General features: G+C 53.0%; 5 protein-coding genes across 5 annotated transcripts; 2 read left to right on the top strand and 3 right to left on the bottom strand.

Annotated features, from left to right (window-relative positions):
• Window positions 1–1705: 1705 nt before the first annotated feature.
• On the bottom strand, window positions 1706–2949 carry PG997_004775 (uncharacterized protein; the record flags this gene model as incomplete). The annotated part of the gene is made up of 2 exons (XM_066809090.1): window positions 1706–2629; window positions 2704–2949. The coding sequence occupies 2 exons, from the start codon at window positions 2947–2949 to the stop codon at window positions 1706–1708; spliced, it is 1170 nt and encodes a 389-aa protein (XP_066672708.1).
• A 1123-nt stretch (window positions 2950–4072) lies between these two features.
• PG997_004774 (exocyst complex component protein) lies at window positions 4073–6692 on the bottom strand (the record flags this gene model as incomplete). Its single annotated transcript, XM_066809089.1, is given in 4 exon segments — window positions 4073–4450; window positions 4557–5631; window positions 5643–6426; window positions 6494–6692. 4 exon segments carry the CDS (start codon window positions 6690–6692, stop codon window positions 4073–4075), a joined length of 2436 nt encoding a protein of 811 aa, XP_066672707.1.
• An 875-nt stretch (window positions 6693–7567) lies between these two features.
• Window positions 7568–8640, top strand: PG997_004773 (uncharacterized protein; the record flags this gene model as incomplete). The annotated part of the gene is made up of 2 exons (XM_066809088.1): window positions 7568–7691; window positions 7745–8640. 2 exons carry the CDS (start codon window positions 7568–7570, stop codon window positions 8638–8640), a joined length of 1020 nt encoding a protein of 339 aa, XP_066672706.1.
• Window positions 8641–8964: 324 nt separating this feature from the next.
• On the bottom strand, window positions 8965–10223 carry PG997_004772 (uncharacterized protein; the record flags this gene model as incomplete). The annotated part of the gene is made up of 2 exons (XM_066809087.1): window positions 8965–9933; window positions 10068–10223. 2 exons carry the CDS (start codon window positions 10221–10223, stop codon window positions 8965–8967), a joined length of 1125 nt encoding a protein of 374 aa, XP_066672705.1.
• A 583-nt stretch (window positions 10224–10806) lies between these two features.
• On the top strand, window positions 10807–12289 carry PG997_004771 (Met-10+ like-protein; the record flags this gene model as incomplete). The annotated part of the gene is made up of 3 exons (XM_066809086.1): window positions 10807–10812; window positions 10881–11333; window positions 11378–12289. The coding sequence occupies 3 exons, from the start codon at window positions 10807–10809 to the stop codon at window positions 12287–12289; spliced, it is 1371 nt and encodes a 456-aa protein (XP_066672704.1).
• Between the last annotated feature and the right edge of the window lie 6914 nt (window positions 12290–19203).

Raw genomic sequence — 19203 nt, 5'->3', positions numbered from 1 at the left:
AACTAGACAAGCAATGGGATTGTATAGGTCCGGAACGACGGGCCCAACAAGTTAAAAGGACTGGAAGATCAAGACTTGACCCGGCAAGTGTGCCGTTTGAAACCTAAAGCGGGCTTTCGTTGTAAAGGGGCACTGAAGCCCAACTCAGATATTGACTTGGTGTACGAGGTGCTTCGATCGTTTTCAGGCCAGTCGATTCGTTCGCAGTGGTGGTGGATCTGCGGGTATGGTGTTTCAAGAACGGGGGCACGAGTGATGGAATGGATGGCGCAGTTGCAACGAACCGCGGAGCAAAGAACGACTCGGGTCAAGGAAGTGATTGGACGGCAAGCAGGGAGAGTAGAGAGGGAGAGAGCAAGAGGAGGTGGAAGAGGAAATACAAAGGGACTTAAAGCAACAACATACTAGGTAACGGAAGGAGGAGTCGAGACATTCGTCGAGGAGACGAGAAATGAACTCACAGAAGCGAAACACCAGTCGGCCAGTCGGCAAGCCTTCACGCTTACTCACATGAGAGGAGGTGATAGAGCTGACGAATCTGTCTACCAAATCACATTCGACCCAGTAGTGCAACTCTGCTTCGAGGATGATCGCTATTTCGACCTGTTCTGGGGGACTGGCCCGGCTGGCTGGGCTGGGCATCCCTATGCGCAGTGCAGAGCCGCCGGCAGACCAGGGACCAGACGGCGCTTGTGGGGAGGCGTCGTCGTCACGCATGGAGTAGCCAACATGTTTTGTGACCGCCCATGGTAAGGTCGCACCCTGGTCGGAGTATCGGCGAACGCCTCGTTGGCGTGTATGGATTACACTCCACGCCCTAATTTGGGGAAATCTAGAAGTGATCCTCACTGCCTCATCAGTAAAGGTTGAAGCTGAGACGCGATCAGCAGGGGAGGCCCCGGGAAACCCCCGGCTGCCCCCCACTACAATCGTATGCCGAGAAATGTCGTGGGCCCACGTCGGCAGATCTCTAGCGGTTTCGGGATTGCGATCGATGTTGCAGAGTCGAAAAGCGCTTGTTATGTTGAAACGATTCGTGTACCGTTTATGGGGAAACAATAGCGCGTGCGTTCGGCCGAAACGGACACTCGAGCCAACGCCGGTTCACCTTTTTCAGCTCAGTTCTCACATCATCCGTTCAACGTTTAATGATCCTTCACTCACATGGAAATTATAAAGAGACCAATGTCGCCCTTTGACGTTGCCCGACCACGCCCGAACTTACTGAACCTTACTGTATGACTTGCATACACAACATGCAACAAGCTCGGACTGGCAGGCCCGTCAGGTCAACCTTAGTCATCCTTCCAGCCCATCCATCCACCCATCTGAGCTAACGAGTAAAACAAAACCCCTGTCCGTAGCCGTGTGGTCGGACGGAGTCCAATGAAAAGAATAGGGTGAATAGGGAGAATAGGGAGAATAGGGTTTACGATCAAATAGGCAATCTCGTCGATAAAATTGGGCTTGGCGAATGCACGCCAACTAACCAATTTCGAAGATTCCAAGAACAAACAGGTTTTAAAGGCAATCATGTAATTTATTGGTATCTTGTCGCAAATCATTATTCGTGTCAAACCGCGAGACATGCGTGCCCATGGCAAATATGCGATGAACCTGATCCGCGGCTGAACAGTTCTTAACCTTTGAACGCCGGAAAAATCATCGCAGCAAAAAAACATCGTGAGAGCAATCGTGAAGCCGATCATGGTTCCCCTCGTCTACTCGTCCAGCCAGTCAAGGAAGTCAGGGTGAAGTAGCTGATGACTATCGTAGCACCAGCTCTCAGAATACCCTCCGTAACCTCGAAAGCCATAGTCCTCAGGTCAAAGACGCCGGCCTTGGCAGCAGCATGCACCATGGCGAACTCGCCGCTGACATGGTAGGCGGCAACAGGGAGGTCCCTGCCAAGCTCCTTGGCGTCACTGATAATGTCCAAGTACTGGCTGGCCGGCTTGACCATGATGATATCGGCGCCTTCGCCAATATCTCGAACAATGGCTCGTCGCGCTAGGCCGCGGCCACCCGGAGGCAGCTGGTAGCATCTGCGGTCGCCGAAAGACGGCGCAGAACCAGCAGCGTCGCGGAAGGGGCCATACAAACATCCAGAGAACTTGGCAGCATACGACATAAGCAAAGTTTTGTGTGCAATTCCCTCCTCAATGAGCTTCAGCTTGATAGCTCGAATACGACCGTCGTTCATGTCCGAAGGAGCAACACAGTGAGCGCCTGCCTGGGCATAGGCCATCGCGACATCCGAGATGCGATCCACCGAAAGCTGGTTATTCAGCGTTCCATCGTCGCGCAGAATGCCGCAGTGGCCGTGAGAGGTGTACTCGCAGAGACAGACATCCACGACAATGAATAATTGAGGGAAGCGCTGCCGTAGGAGACGAATGCCTTGAATGACAGGTCCCATCGGGTCGTCAGCAGCAGTACCCAGGGCATCCTTGGTGCCCGGCTTGAGAGGAACGCCGAACAAGACGACGGAACGAAGGCCCTTTCGGACCAAGGGCTCAAGGAAAGGCACGAGCTTGTTGACGCCTCGGCGATACTGGCCTGGTAGCGAGGGGATCAATGTCTCATCGTCTTCGATGTCGGATATGAAGAGAGGGTAGATGAGCATAGACTGTGGTCGGAAAGCGGATATTAGCCTCTTGAGCCCAACTTGCCATTAAATGCGTGATCTCGATTTCAACCCACCTTGGTCAGTTGTCGCTCAGCCTGCCATGAGCGGGCGAGCGGGTGGTGGTATCCGCCATGCAGCTGGCTTCCAATGTCGCCAGCGATGCTGACACTGGTGGCAGCAGTGCTGGCATAAGACATGGCGCGAGAAATGTGCGACGTGCGATCGTCGACGGTAGAGACAGAGGGAGCCGCGCCACGGGGCCGGCGCGGGCCATTGGGGTCGCGCATGGAGAGATCTTGCACCAGTGTAGAGAACGACATGATGCAGGTGGGTATTGGAGTACGGTGGCTGTAAATCGCTGAGTGTCGATTGTGGTGCCAAGTGGTGGTGATCTCGGTCGCAGATATATATTCGACTGATGGATGACGGGCAATAGTAGCGCTTTCGTTTTCCGGGTTATTTAAAGGGATACGGGCTCCGAAATGACGAGGGGACCAAGGAAGTCGGCGCGAACAGTCGGATGTAAAGAAGGAAGAGTCGAGCCGATTGAAATGATAGCAGCAGTAACACAGACATAAGCTGGCCTTGAGCGGGAATTGGGACGGTGTTTATGAGGGATGGGAATTGTTTCACGGATGACTGGCTGGATCCTGCCAATCCATTTTATTTTTCGCCCCACCACTTGCACTTGCACTTGCACTTGTGCACCCGGGTCGGGGAGGTTTTCGGAGGGTCCAGCGTGCCCAGATCCCGCCAAGACGGTGTCCAGAGGGTGTCCAGAAGGCCCCAACAGCACTGGCTAAACCTACCTGTACCTACCAAAGTACAGAATTGCCCACTGGGGAAGGCGGCGGATTCTGCCTCCCAGCCAATCAAAAGTTGACTGATTACAATAAGCAGCCAAGTTCCAACCGCATGTACCGAGGACCGCAATTGCCAAGGCCGAAAGCCGAGTCGCGCACCGCAAGATCCATTTGGATCCTTATCGTGAAAGGGCCTCGGTCGAGACGAACCACCTAGCCCAGGATGGTAAGCGCGTGCCATGTACTGTCAGGGTCCAGAGACCATGGGGTCGAGCAAGGTATCTTCTTCATATGAAGCTTCATTCTCGATAGCACGGCTTCTATTGAGCTGCATTCTTGGGTATTACGTTGTTTTGGGTAATCGGGAGGTTTGCCATCCATGTCACGCTTTCATCGTTACAACGACCAGCGCTCTGAAAGGATGAACTGGGATTGCCAAATACGTTGATCGCACTCATGAGTGGCGGGATCGAGGACGAGGTCTCATTTGACCGCCGCCATTCGACATACGAATGACTGACTGTATGACAAGACGGAACGCTGATACTTAGGCATTCAAACAGGTAGGTATATATTGAGTAAGTACATGTGAACCCCTGAACTCCTACGCACCATTCCCACGGCTTTGCATGAAACCTCATCATAGCCCGGAGAGCACGCTCTGGATCCCGACGCTCTTATAATCCTCACGATTCTGGATATATGTCTTGAAATCGGCCTTCGCCAGTTTCTTGCTGCCTCCACTTGGCCCGGTTGCTAGGTTTCTCGACCTCTCGCGCAATGCCTCGGGCCCGATGATGAAGAGGTATCCGATCTCTGTCAACAGCTCGACTGAAGACTCGGCATCCTTATTGAGGTTCCACTCCTTAAGCGTTGCCACGTACTTGGATATATCCTTGGTCACCATAAGACCACCTGCCGCATTGATCTTGTACTTCTTATAATGCTCAATCAGCAAACGCTGGACCGATAGACCTAGTTCGCTGCTGAAGACTTCGAGGTTTGTACCATCGATAGCCTGTGATGTGAGGGTGAAGGCTCGAGATAAGAAACTGCAGATGGCGTTGCAGGTTGGTGTTTGCAAGGTCTCTAGGACACTCTCATCCTTGGGGGAGGTAGTCAACCTTCTTCTGGGACGCGAGCGACTTCGTGACCCAATTGACTAGCACATCAATGGTGGATTTCATGATGTTGTTCGTCTTCCTCTCAATGGACTCAATGCCCATTTTACTTTGCGCCTCCATACTTCGGCGGACTGTAGTATTGGCCTCGGCCAGGCGAATAAGGACGGTAGTGACGAAGCGTGACATGATGCTGGCAATGGTAACAGCTGGGCGGATCGAAGGTAGATAAGTAAGGTCGGGCTCCGTCTTGGAATTTTCCTGGGCAGTGGCCTTCTCCAATGCAGCATCCAGACCAGTCTCCACGTAAACTTGACCCATGCTGGTCATGAGAAGGTTGAGAAGCGTCGCAACGTCCTTGGGCGTATCGCTTGGGCTGCCAAGCTCCAGGGTTCGCCGTACACTCTCCGCCAACCAAGTCATCATTCGCTTGGCATTTGCAGTGCTCAAAACTCCGTCCTGATCTGTAACCTCGATGTCGTTCTTGTTCTTGTCGGTCTCCTGGACTCCAGCCACCCTCAACATCATCTCCTTTTGTGTCTGTGTCAAGTCTGACGAGTCCAGCCGTTCTAGATAGGCATCTTTGGCGGATGCCATGAGTTGAGAGCCCTGCTGGGCCAAAGACGCCATGAAACCCGTTGGCGCCTTCTTTCTTCTCGAGTGGTAAATGTTGTATTTGAAGAGCAAGGAGTTGTACATCTCTTCTAAGCTCTTCTTCTCCCGTTCGATATATGAATTGCCGACTATGTATGGCACAAATAGTTCCTCCATTTGCTGATCGAGAGTCTGCGCTATCTGCGCCGAGCACGGATCTGGATGCTCCGTAAGGCCGTGTGCCTTGAGGTCCTCTACCAATGCGCTGATATAGTTTCTGGAAGAGTGCAGCGAGCGAAGGAAAGCCAGCGACGATATGGTATCTGCCTTTTCCAAGACCATCTCGAGTCTTTGCTGGATGGATTGCTGGAAAATCCTCTGGATGAACTTGATCAACACCGTCTCGTAGTAGGGGAAAGCCCTCTTGATGATGAAAGACTCCTCCTGCATAATAATCTTGACCTCGTCAATAAGCGACTGAAGGCTGGGCTCCACCCCGGCGGATCAGAGTCCGGATCGGCGAGCTGTTCAAAGCTTTCGCCATCTGCCGCGACTTCTTCCGTGATCAGCTGGTTCCGATCGATGAAGAACTGGTGCTGATTCACGAAGACGGCAATAACGCTAGCGCCTCCGTTGAAGTCGTGCAGCACCTTAGCACACTCCATCATGTCGTCGAAGTTCTGCTTGCGGTAGCTGTTGTTGAATTGCTTGAGCAACTCCTGCTCGAGAGTTTCGCAAAACTTCTCCAGCACCTCCCTAGTGTTGTAGTTTGACCTGAATACGCCAGTGACTCCGTTGGCGACCCCGCGAGCGTTCCCATTTGTCTGACCCCATGCCGCAAGATCCAGCCGCTGGCTAATACGCATAAGTTGGTGCGCGATCACGGCGCATCGAACTTTGTTGTCGGCGCCGCCCTGTCGTTGGATTTCTTGTAGGGACGTCAACTCGCCCGTTTCGCCGACCTCGAGCCAGCATTGTATGAGGAAGTTGGCATCCAGGGCTCTCCTTCGCTTCCTATCCAGCTCCTCTAGCTTTTCTCCTATCTGAACGGCGATATTCCCCCCTCCGCTCGGGTCATTGCGACTACTTCGGTCCAAGGTACTAGGATTATTAAGACTGATATCGAGGTCTTCGAACTGCTTGATCGATTGATCCAGTTTCAGACCGAGGGTATCGAGTGTTTGGTCATGTTGGACCTCGGCACGCCGCACTTTCGATTGAAGATCTGACTCCTTCTGTTGCAGTTCCTCGGAAAGGTTACCGAGTCCTTGTAGAGCATCTGTCGCAGCGTTGTCAGCACACTGCCGGTTCCGATGCGGCCGTTTGGGAATCGAGGTCCTACATACTTTCAAATGTCCGAATCAAGGGCTTTGGATCGAACGCCTGCTGGTTGGCCGGGCCCGATCGGCGATTAGCAGGAACGGCGCTTTCGGCAAGACTATCGACGAAATCTCGAACGATGAAGTCTTTGTTGGAAAAGTCATCGAGAGTGAAGCTGGGGCCCCTGGGGAACAGCGCCCTCGACCCGGAGCCGTTCCTCTCCATTTGGGTGCAGGAACTCTCAGATTAGAGGCGCTCGCCTACATGGACATGGGCGCATAAGTTCGGGTGAAGGCGTGTGCTTCGGGAGTTTGGAGGTGATGGTGTGCGATGGTTGATCGCGTTGCGGAATCGGGATCTTTGCCAGGGGTCGCTGCCCAACAGATCTGTCTTCGTTGGATGTGTTGTAACGCGTAATGAGCATCCGAGGCGGCGGTTTGGACTCCCAGGCGGGATGGTTCTAGTGGAGGACAGGGCGGCGAACAGGGGTGTAGCTGGTCGTTTAGGTACTAAATCAAGTAATTACAAGCTTGGGCGCATGTACCGTGCTGCGTAAGCCACAATATGCTACCTGTACAATGTCTGTAGGCAGGCCGCCCCCGCATGGAGCTGTACATCATTCAACTTGAACAATTGTTTAATTGATTGGTGTGGCTGACTCCCAATTGATTGTACCAGGGAAAGAAAGGCCTGGTTGATGGAAATGAACAGCGACCAGGTGTCAGTGACATCTGATTTTATGTTACGAGATCGTGCCTGCCTGATAGTTCCTTCAGTTCTTGTCGCTCGAGTCTTTTCTTCTTCTTCATTACCTCCAAGGGCACCTTCCCTGGCCAAAATCTATCCCACCACACTCATTTGACCTCCTCTGCCCAAGCAACATTTCGGCGGTGGCTAAGCACATAGCTCCATCATCGTTGATTTGTGTATTTCTTGAAGACTTCCCATTACTTCATCTCTTTCCGAAGTCGACTTTGAGGCGCTGTGACGTCCCCTTGCGTCCCATTCGGACTCAGTATCATCAGTGCTGAAAGGCCTCACTTTATCACTGTATTCCCAACTTGCGCATCTTCTAGAAGAAACGAACAACCCGGCCATAGATGCCATTCCAAACGAAGGACACAGGGACCATGAATCCCCAGGAGCGCGAGGAGCTGCTCAAGGTTGGTCTTCCCTCATGTCCACTCGCACTCAGACGCGCGGCCAGTCATCAGACGTGTAGCAGTATGTGACAGAAGCTCACATAGCTTGAATATAACAGCCCTATCTCCCCTCAGCCCCTCGCCTGCGTGAGGCGTCGACCAAGAGGAAGCAACACAGCAACGGCACTGCGTCCGGCTTGGGCGTTAGAAACGTCCTGAAAAAGCAGTTTTACGCACTTTCCTTCGCCTTGATTCACGCCATCTTCTCCGTCTACATCCGCATCCGCATAGCGTGCCATGCTGTCTACCTCCGCATCGTATCCGTACTTTACTATCACCACCACACCCCCGAATACATACAGCGTGATGTCCAAGGCCTTTCGCGGAAGCCGAAACACCTCAGCGTGATCCTGAGTCTGGAGGAGGGTGGTAAACGTGCGGATGCCAAGGAAAAGCTGATTAGCGAAGTTGCCGATATTGCAGCATGGTGCGCATCAGCGGGCATACAAATGCTCTCCGTGTACGAAAAGACTGGTATTTTGAAAGACGAGATGCAACAAAGCCACCGCGAGATCACCTCGAAGCTGCGCAACTGGTTTGGCAAGTACCAGGCACCCGACCTGCACTTGCACTCGCCCAACATGCCCGTCGTCCACCCTTCGTACTACAGCGCACCGGCGCATAAGGGTGCTGGCGAGTACGGAATTGCTATCATGTTGGTGTCAGAGGAGGATGGACGTGAGTCCATGGTTGACCTGACCAAGGTGTTGACGGTGATGGCGCAAAAGAATAAGCTCAGCCCTGCCGACATCACCTCGGACGTCATAGACAACGAGCTCACCAGTAGTGTCATGGCCGAGCCCGATCTGTTGATATCGTTCGCGCCATACGTGGATTTGCAAGGCTATCCTCCTTGGCAAATACGGCTGACCGAGATCTATTGCGAGCAGGACAACCAGAGCGTTGAGTACCAAGTCTTTGTCAATGCTCTTCGGAAATACGCACAAGCTACCTTTAAATTGGGGAAGTAGTTGGCCTTTTGGAGAGTTGTGCTGTACATCATTCCTCGTCAGTGGAAGAGGTGAGATCCGAGACTGCTCGAATCGGGTTGTTTTGGACATCATGGGGTCCAAAGAGTCGGAGCGGCACAGCAGTAAGAGAAGGGAGTGGCGGCGCATCTTGAACGTTCCAAGTCGCCAGATGTTTCGAGGCTTATCGGCACCAGCGGAGGGATAAGGAGCTGGATTCCATCACTAGGTAACCATCACACAAAAGATGGGATGTCATGGGCGTCAAAAACTTGCATTGAGAGTAATTGCCAACAAGGCGTACATATTATACCCATTAATCAATCATTACAAGTTTTTCTTCCACGGCCGCATCTCGCGACTCGCAGCATCCCATTTGTAGACTGGTCCGGTACCGACGTTATAGTTATAGTAGTTGTCCGTACCGGGTTTGACCAATGCTCGTCGAAACGTTATGTTGATCCGACCACCGTCGGTAGCATTCTTGCCCGTACGCTTGGGTATTGAATGAAGCCAGTTGGCTTGTGTGAGCCCGCGCATCAATATCATGTCACCGCTCGCCAGAGGAAGCTTCAGGGGCTTCGATGCCGCATTTCTCATAGCCTCCGTATGCTCGCCTCCCGGAGGAGGAGGGACAGGTTTATGTTTCAAGAGGAAGTCTCTGCGCGCACCCAACGAGAAACTCGCAATGGCGGGCAGTGGCCCGAGGAACCGCTCGTCATCGCTGTGGAAGCTGATACTGTCGGCTCCCGAGGCATAGTAGTTCACCAGGCAGAAGTTGAATTCGCAGCCGGCTGCCACCTGCGCCGAGAGCCGCAGGTCGTCCAAGCACTTGGGGATCGGGCGCGGCTTGTATCGCGTGTAGAACTTATCGGCGCTCACATCGCAACCGGTCTTGACGTCGAGTATCTTCGTCATGTCCCCTCCGCCGCCGCCATCGCTACTACTACTGCTACTGAAGCGCGACGTATCGTCGAGCCCGAAGACGGTTGTCCACCGTGGCGTCCGAATATGGGTCGAGGTCCCTCCGCGGTTGATGTCGTATTCGACGCGGTAGAAGGGCAGCTCCGACCTCAGGAACTCGAATAGCGAGCGGGCACTGCCGCCGCCCCGCGCCACGTACGGCTCGAAGTAAAGCAGGTCCAGGTCTGGCTGTTCGTTAATGACGCGGCCGAGACTGGCTGGCCACGAGGTCAGCTCGGCCGCGAGAGCCGGGGGCAGATGGGGGATGGGGAAGGGGTACGTCGGGTGTGTCGAATAACCATCACTTTTCCTTGTCGCTGTTCCTGGTACTATCTGGTTTGTTTCTGTGTCTGTTGCGGCAGATTGGGCATCTTGTGGTGGCTACCGTCGAATACGAACCAAGTCAGTAATCGTGCGCATATTCTACTGTGAGGTCGACTGGGAATCAGATATTACTTTGCACTCACAGCAGCGTCTAACTCCTTCAAGCCATTACCACTCGTATTCAGGCCGTCAAGGTGCGCGTCACCCCCAAAGGTCTCGGGTGAGCTAGTAGATATACCACGAGGCTTCTTTGGCTTGGGAGCGCCAAAGAAGGCGTCAATCGTGCGCTTCCTTGACATCCTTTCGAATACGAACAACTAGCGAACCAAGTCCAGAAGAAAGTTATACGGCTTGAGAGAGAATCCACTTGGAGGATAGAGTACGCGAACAGATTGCGCAACACATTTAAAAGGGAAATAGAGTTGGGCGAGGCCGCGATCTGCCATGACGTGGTGCATCCTGGCTTCTCAAAAGTCTACTATATCAGTGGCGCACGTAAGGCAAGATGCAAGTATACTTAAGTAGCATACCCATGTAGCTACTAACACACCCAGCTATGGAAAAAAAAGCAATGAAATATGGATGGATAGCCGGCCACATGGCGTATAGCAAACATCCATGGCTGACTTGTACCTGAAAGTGCTGTAGCGTTATGACGGCATTGACTGTCAGCCTTGCATCTATCGATCTCCGTGGCAGGGGTAGCTGAAAATAATTGAGGGGTCCCTGAAAAAATACTCCGGGGAGTCATCAGCCTTGTTGGGCAGGATCCATAGGTAGATCAACGAGGGGCATTTCCACCGAATGAACATTTTGTGGTCGCAAATAATTTTGGAACCGCCGAAGATACTTGTACAGACTCAAGAAAATAAATCGCGGGAGATGGCGGTGAGTTATCATGTCTCCCATACTACGCTGGTCTAGAAATCCGTTGGCCAAACTAATTGCATGTACAGGCCACAAGATCCAAAGAAGAAATGAATGTTTTCCGCCCCTCCGTCGCCCGCGCCGTTGCGGGCGTCCTCGACCGGTCGCTATTTGCAAAAACGGTTCCTTTGGCAGCCGCCATCATCTCCGAGAATAAGCTGATATCGCGATACCGAAGGGACCTGGAGAAATCCAAGGAGATCCTCTCCGCCGACCGGATTTCAGCAATTGCGCCGCACCCCGACCAAACACTCGCATCCCAGGGCAAGAAATGCCTGCTCTTGAACCCCGCAGTCAAGCCCGCGGCCCCCGAGACCTGGGGTACTGTTCTGAAGGATGGAGTGGACAAGTCCGAATTGGAGGTGATACCTTACAATCTGAATCTAGACTACGAATACTTCAGCGCGCTGGACGTCTTGTCGGTGGTTCTGCCGCCTGAGCTCCACGATGAGATTCCCAGCGGCTTCAATGTGGCTGGTCACGTGGCACATCTCAATTTGCGCGAGGCCTATCTCCCCTACAAAAGCTGATAGGGGAGATCATAGTCGACAAGAACCCGCACATCCGGACTGTGATCAACAAGGTGGACAATGTAGGCAGCGAGTCGGAATTTCGGACATTTGCGTACGAGGTGCTGGCAGGCCCTGACGATCTTGACGTCGAGGTGCGTGAGAACGACTGTTCGTTCCATTTCGACTATTCCAAGGTCTACTGGAACAGCAAGCTGGAGGGTGAGCATACACGTCTCATCAGATCATTCCAACCCGGCGAGGTTGTCTGCGATGTCATGGCAGGGATTGGCCCCTTTGCCGTGCCGGCGGGCAAAAGGGGTGTTTTTGTATGGGCCAACGACATGAACCCGGAGAGCTACCGGTATCTCCAAGAAGCAATACAACGCAACAAGGTGGGGATGTACGTGCGGCCCTTCAACGAGGATGGGCGCACTTTTATTCACAACGCGGCCGACTCGGTGTATGCCGCCTCGCAGGCTGGCGACCACGCACTCATACAAACAAAGGTACGTCGCCACCTTCGAGGCGCTGCCGGAACCGCAGATGCGACACCACCACCCCAGAAGATCCCGGTCCCACCCACCATCTCTCACTTCGTCATGAACCTGCCAGCGATGGCTTATACATTCGTTCACCATTTCCGTGGAATTTATGCTGGACACGAAGGGTTATTTGCGCCCAACACGGAGACCAAGTTGCCGCTCGTTCACGTCCATTGCTTTGCACTGAAAAGTGACGACGAAGTACCCCTACTCGATATCTGCGAACGCCTCACCAGCGAGCTCGGTGTCAAGATGGTACCGGGCGATGCTGAGAAGCCGGGCGAGGTCAGCATATACAATGTGCGAGACGTTGCCCCGGCCAAACGGATGTGGTGTGCGAGCTTCAGGCTACCAAGCGAAACTGCATTCGCAGCGCGAGGATGAGCGAGGCCAAAACGAAAATCCACATATGCCATGCATGCACCCATGCCCATGTTGTTCACTGCTCGTCTCGTGGAAGTGGTGTATGACTCCACTCATATAGAGGCGTCTAGATGAACAGGTCAGGATGCAACAGCGCCCAGCAACCACCGGAGGCTGATGAATCTGTTCCAGCATAGCCAATCACGGTTGGTCAGCTACCTTTCTGGACATTGAACAATATGTTTGGCTGCAGCCGGATAAGCAAATTAGCAGAATATGTATGCTCGATTGTGTTCTGACCATACACATAATCACCTTCAGGGTGAGGCCGAAGTTCTATCGGCCGCGTTGCTGGATTCAGATGCAGGATGCATGACTGTTACCCTCCATATGTATGTCACTGCGGCACGCATAACGACCAGCACGCCTAACCTGTTTATATTGGCTGTTTTGTTGCGTGGATGACGTTACGAGGCCGTATATGAGCTCAGGCAAACGGCACTGTCTCCCCAGTCCGGCTGGAAGGGGGAGGACGGAGACGCGGATGGTGTCCTGAGGCTCCTCGCTTCTCGGCGTGGTTGACATTGTTGACAACATCCTCACACCACTGGCCGTGGTCGATGCATATGTATGCAGGTTTGCAACAGTCTTGCAGGACCTAGTGGGCTCTTAGCAAGATTGCAGCAGGCGAATTAAAAAACGCAATGGAACCCTGGATGCAGCTACCTCAACATGCTCTCATATATCTGAGAGAGTGGCTGGATTGGCGACGAATCAATGGTCCAGGTCGGCGGTCCCGTCTAATATCAGGATTGGCAGCTGTGACTTTGGGCTAGGCCGGCCGACCTGCAACAGTTGCCATAGCTCTTGCCGACGTATCTGAAGAGAGAGAAGAGGCCCGATAGCGGGATTTGACAGGCGCTCCGAAGGTTCATGGCGTTTGTGCGTCATTGACGGCCTCCTGGTGGGGATCCTGTGTCTGTATGGGTCAAATAGTCAATACAAAATGGACAAGATGTAACAGATCTCATGAAACCTCCACTCTCCCAGCGTCACGCCGAGTGAGAAGAAGAGCCTTTCAGGTCTCTTTCCTATTATAGCACAGCTAACAGTCGGCGTGCTCCAGTCCCGGTGGTTGGCCGAAAAGGCACAGCAGGAGTAAGCTACAGCGTAGTACTCGACGTGCATATTGCAGCGAAGTGGGTGTGGACAGGGCTCATATGCAGGTTAGATGCCCAAGCCAGCCAAGCCTGGTTCGACCGGCAGGTATCGGCAGGGTATTTGAGAAGGATGGGATACTCTCATTTCAGCGAGGATTGATTCGCCGGGCTTCGATAGCCGCGATTGATAAGAGCATCGCCCAGCAACTTGTTGATTCGCGACTTCCTCCTGGCGTGCATATGGATACGAAATACCAAGACGTAGAGATGATGGCAGCATTGCGGAAATCCCTGGTCGACGGCCGCGAATACTTGCTATCGGCCGCGCGGCAGCCGTCATTCGTCAATTACCTGATACCGTTGACATAATGGCTACTATCAACGTGTAGCCGATTCCAAAGGTCCGCAAGGTACACAACACACACAGCCGAACGACGAGCATCGGAGTAATATCTGTCTGTGCGACCCTCCTCCATGTCGGTACCACGTATGAACTGGTTGTGGCTTGCAGTACATAACGCAACGTCGATTAAACCACCATGGTGACCGACCCGGACGCGGGGCAAGGGGCAGTATCCTATCGCGGATTTCCAGATCGAGTATCCCCTTTCCCACATAGGAGCTTCGGTGTTGCAGAACAGCATGCAAGATGTGTGCAGTGAAGGTTTTTAACTCTTGGACATCTGGCAAAAAGGAGCCAGCACACGCAACTGCCCAATCCAAAATGGGAGAAGGATTGGCGGTGCAGCTGTTTCACGACAGTGCCTCTTTTTTCAGTAACCAGCTCGGCTGGATATCTAAAGTGTCGAAGAAGAGGAAAACCTTGGAGATTGGAGAAAGAAGACGACCGATAATTTGCGAGGTAGCCCCGCGACCCTGGCACCTGGTGTCCGTGTTCCACCCCCTCCCGTTCGAGCGCGATCCGTCAAGGCCCAGACCGGTGTGGCAGGCGATACGTTGGTGGACGACGTTGTGCGAAACCAAGTACCAACCGGTCAGGTCAGGACCGTCCCTCTTCATGACATGCTCCGGTGGTGGGGTTCCTTGGTCCCGACCGGGCCAATATATCAGTGTCGCAAGTCGCAAGCGCAATGTGGAAAGACCTCGGGAGTGTGTCCGTAACCGCGGATAGTAGATTGTTGCAGTCCGGTTGGCCGACCACCTACAATTTACTGGATGTGGCTAGAGACTGGATGTATTTGAAGCAAGCAGCATGTGCCATGAAGAAAGAGAGGCGCCGAGCATGTCACATCATCAGTGGGCTTCAAGCCCCCAATGCATGCCGCAACACTCGCATTGCAGGACAGGCGTTGGGGAGGGGCCTTGCTTTCTTTTCTTTTTCTTTCTTTTTTCTCGTTGCTTGTAAAAAACACACATTCCGCTACCTGTGACTGTCGGCAAAAGGGCAGCAGGAGTTTGCGGAGCCATTTCCCATCCTGATGGCGTATCTTTAATTTTATTTTATCTTCTTCGTAGACGTGCATCAACGCGCCTCTCTTCGAGGGGCACGTTTTACAGGCGAGGTAGGCGAATGGCCGAACAGGGCAGTCCACTGCATGTAAGGTGCTTTGTTATCCCGAGCCAACGCATCTCATATCAAGATAGTCGAATCCCGTCCGAGGTTCGGCAGCAAAGGGAAAGACGTCAGTCACTAATCCGATTGCCGGACCCGGTGGCGCAATGTTGGAATCGAGATGGTTAAAGGTGACCAAGTGGACAGTCAACGTCATTGAAACCACCGCACCGGTTATGGTCTGCCTGTGTCTAGCTCAGCTGGTGATCAACAACCGCAAACCACTGCCAACAAGACGTTCCACTTGTGCAGAGTAGTGGTAGCATGTAGTAGTAGTACATTTCACAAGTTGCGACAGGCAGCGCCTGTCAAAGTCCGGGGGCCTTGCTGGTGCTACCACCACCTTCGCGGGGAAGTCGGGGCTGGCTGTTGATCAGGGTCCGATAGGCTCTTCGACTACTGTACTGTCTTCCACTATCGCTCACCAGGCCGTATCGTCCCACACTTGACCGCCGCCGTCCTCTTTTAGCACGCGAGATATTGCGAGTATAGCGACATCGCGCCGGGGTGTGTGTGTACTGTACAGTATGCGTGACCCTGTTTAGTAAACGAGGCCGCGTCAGGTCTCCCCTGCTGTCTGACAAGTCCCAGCAAATGCGCTCTTTCAGGGCGTTTGTAGCCTCAACGGTGTTTGAGGATAAGCAAAGTACCTAATGTACACATGTAGGCACTCTATGCAACATACGCATCTTTGCATAGTCAAAGGCAGTGTAACCAAAGTGTCACGAAGGAAGCGACGAACCACCTGCCTGCTACAATATAATGTCTGCAACTCAAATTTGATGCTTCAACGTTCCTATATATCACGCAAACTATACATCCAAAGGATTCCGACGGGGTCAGGCGAAGTTCCGTTTTCTTAACCGTGGTTTCAGCGTATGGTCACGTTGCTCTATTGGGCGCGAACGGGGTAGATGTGTTGCGTGACTGATGTATGCGCCTCGACATATATTGGCCTTTGTTGCGTAGCAGGCTGGCATACCTGGACTCCCTTTCCTTTTTAGCACGGCCCTACTCAGGCGATATACGCATATGGGGTGATTTGCAAACCGAGTCAACACTGTTCATGTCAACTCTATTGGAGTTTTGGGGAGTGGGGAGTCAGATGCCGAATGTTGCACAGCATCGGCAGTTCGCATCGCAGAGGGAGCAACTTTACCCCCACGATTAGCTGGGTTCGGTTCGAATCGTTGGTATACATGTGGAAATTGCGTATTCGACATTTCCCGTGCGCTGATGATAAGGAAAAAGTATAATGCTCCGAATCACGATATCGGTGGTCGTCTAGGAAACCCCGTAGCATGTAGCGCCAAGTCAATTCTAACTTGAGGCTCTTATCAGCGACGACGCTACCCAGGTAGAGTTGGGGAGGGAATGATGGGTGCCAGCCCTAGACTTGGCGTACCATGTTGGGCAAAGTTCATAATCTGCACCCCAAGAACAGGATGAGGTGATCCAAGCAGAAAGGGCGCTTTGGGATCGGCCATGGACCCATGGTACGTCTCAAGGAGCGGCGCATCGCGCTTGATAGAAGACATCGTATGTATCGCCAGCAGGCCCCAACGCCGCCACCAGTCTGACCCTCCGTATCGAGCTGCGCGTTCGTTCGTAACTGAAACCGTGAATGGCTAGCACCTGCTGGGTTAGGATGTAGCTATGGTATGCCATCCCAAAGCATGGGAGACCACTTGGGCCGGGTACAGTATGTTCTAAAAGGGACTTCACGTTGTTTTAGTCGAAAGGATATCCCAGGCATCGTCTTCTCCGGTCTGCACGCCCCGGGGAAGAATCGGGACGGAAGTCTATAGCCAATCCAATGCATATCTCAATGCACGTATTCAATGCAGGCCTCAAGGATACTTCCCGTTCAAATGCGATTCACGAAAGAAGCATACCAGGGCGCTCGCTTCCAGAGTTAGGGCGCAGCAAAGGCAAAAGCTCCCGCCGGGATATACTGACAGTGAGAGCGTCGCATTGCCGGCAGGTCCCTATATCAAAGGGAATGAACTTGGGCTCGGAGTATAAGACACGCATTCAGGCGGACCTTGGTCTCTGAGTGGCTTTCTCAGCCTTCAGGCCTGCACCAAATGCCAAATACCACTAGTGCTTCCCCACATCCACATCTGCATCTGTGATCTGTCCTGCTACAGACTACAGTCCGTGACAACCTTTTTGAGGTTGCCCAGCAGTGCCAGTTGCAGATTGAGTTTCCTCTGGACAGCCTCTGGAAATTATTACGTAGGCCTGACGAGTCTCTCAGGAAGTTTCGACAGCCGCCTCGACTTCCTCGAGACCCGAGAGGCGCCCGCCCTGAGTTACACCCCTGAGCACCTCGATCGTCCAGCTACCTAAGTAAGTAGGTGGCAGTGGCCTGTGGAAACTGCTAGCTAGAAGCTGGAGTCGTGGCCCATTGAAAGTCATCCCCATTGCTCCCCAGCATTCTTCATTCAGGCCTGTCTAGCGCATCCACGTTGCTCACGTGGCTTGCGGATTTGGCAACTAACTCAAGCATTACTCGAGATCAAATGAGACTGTCAGTGGGTTTCGGTGCATGTTTCAAACGGGCCTTGACATTTTGTCTTCGCCGAGAACCTTGTATTTGTGTGTGTGCGTGAGAGAGGGAGACAGAGTTCAAGGGATTGCTGCCGGGGGCCAGCCACTGTGTATGCAGAGAACGCAGCGCGTACATGAGGAAATGGCCCGCAAACCCATCGAGACCCAAGTCCAAAGAGCTGCAACAGCTTCTATTGGCGATGACGATGCCGTAGCTATGTATGGTGTTACATAACATTCAAAGGATACCTACCTACCCATGCAATGAGGAATTGGGCTGTTCGGCATGATTGCAAGCTGACAGGTCGATGAAGTCTGCCCTACTGGAGCCCCTTGGAACCTTCCCCCTCATGCCATGCATGCTATTCAGCGTCAAAGCTGACTGTACGTACGGCTTGAAGGATAACGGCAGAAGTGGATGCAGAGGAAGCTACTTAGTATGATGAGGAGGAGGAGGAGGCGGGCGTGGACAGAGCAGAGTCCGCGGCGGATTTGTGCAAACTGCGCTTCCGCCTACCTGAGTTGGCGACTACTCGCTTATTCACTTACTCACTCACCCACTTCACCATTACGAAAGAGAGGGAACAGGATGATACGGGCCTGTTATCAACTTTTTGCAGGTTGCCCACAAAAAAAAGAGAAAACCACGACGGCGTTAGGTACTGGCAGGCAAAGACAGAGGCGACCCGTCAAGGTTGGTTGGTTGGTGGCTACCCCCAGACCCCGGTGGTACGTCGTACACCTGGGCCCAGGACGGTGGATTGACCGTAGAAGAGGCGTTAACCAAGTGAGTAAAAAGGCGGGCGGCCACGAGTCTCGACCTTTATTTTCCCGTATTGGATGGCCGAAGAGATGTGTGTGGGAGACTTACGGCAAAGTTTTCGTTTCTACCCCTGTCCCCATTCTTTCCGCCCTTCTCGACCCGATCGTCCAGGGGGCGTACGGCCTAGAACCAGGAATGCGATAATCCCTGTCGGCCTATGATGTATATTTATCTATGTAGGTACCTACTCACATATAGCTAGATGGCAAAACTGCGGACAGTGAAGAGATTGGGTGCTGGAAGAATGCATAGCCTACTGTCCTACCAGTTGGGCGATGGGGGTGGTATTGTCCATCTAGTCCCGGTTCCATCAGGGTGCTAGATCAAATGCAGAGACTGGCAGGGAAAGAAAACGAGCAAGAAAAAAACCGAAAAAGCCCTCTGGGGCCATTACATATGCATGTATCTTCTGTTACCCCCTTCTCTCGACGCTGAGAAATGTTATGGATATGTGGTATTGAATTCGATCCGTGGCCTAACTGGGTGCCCGTCTTCCACGTAGATTTCCCTGCATGACACGCCATTTGGAAGAATCGTACCGTTATCGACGTCTCGCAAAACAAGTGAGCAAAAATCGTAAGTTGGTTTCCCCAGGTCTTGGGGGTTATCCCGACTCCCTCCCCACGCTGTCTCGCTTGTTTTCCCCACCTGGAGATTACAGTATCACACGGTTTTCGCTGGCGAATGACTGGACTGAGCAGCTAGGCGTTGTCTCGGACCGTCTTGATCCATGTCTGCTAGACGCCCATTATATTCCCACCTCGTCGGACCGCCGAGGCAAAAGGTCAGCTGGGCTATCTTTCAAGAGCGACAAGAAATGCATGCA

The sequence above is a fragment of the Apiospora hydei genome (assembly GCF_038363865.1).
Source record: "Apiospora hydei strain CBS 114990 chromosome Unknown utg000004l_segment0_segment0, whole genome shotgun sequence".
Lineage (NCBI taxonomy): Eukaryota > Fungi > Ascomycota > Sordariomycetes > Amphisphaeriales > Apiosporaceae > Apiospora > Apiospora hydei.
Note: the sequence above shows the minus strand (reverse complement) of the source record. Positions and strands in the feature narration are given on the sequence as shown.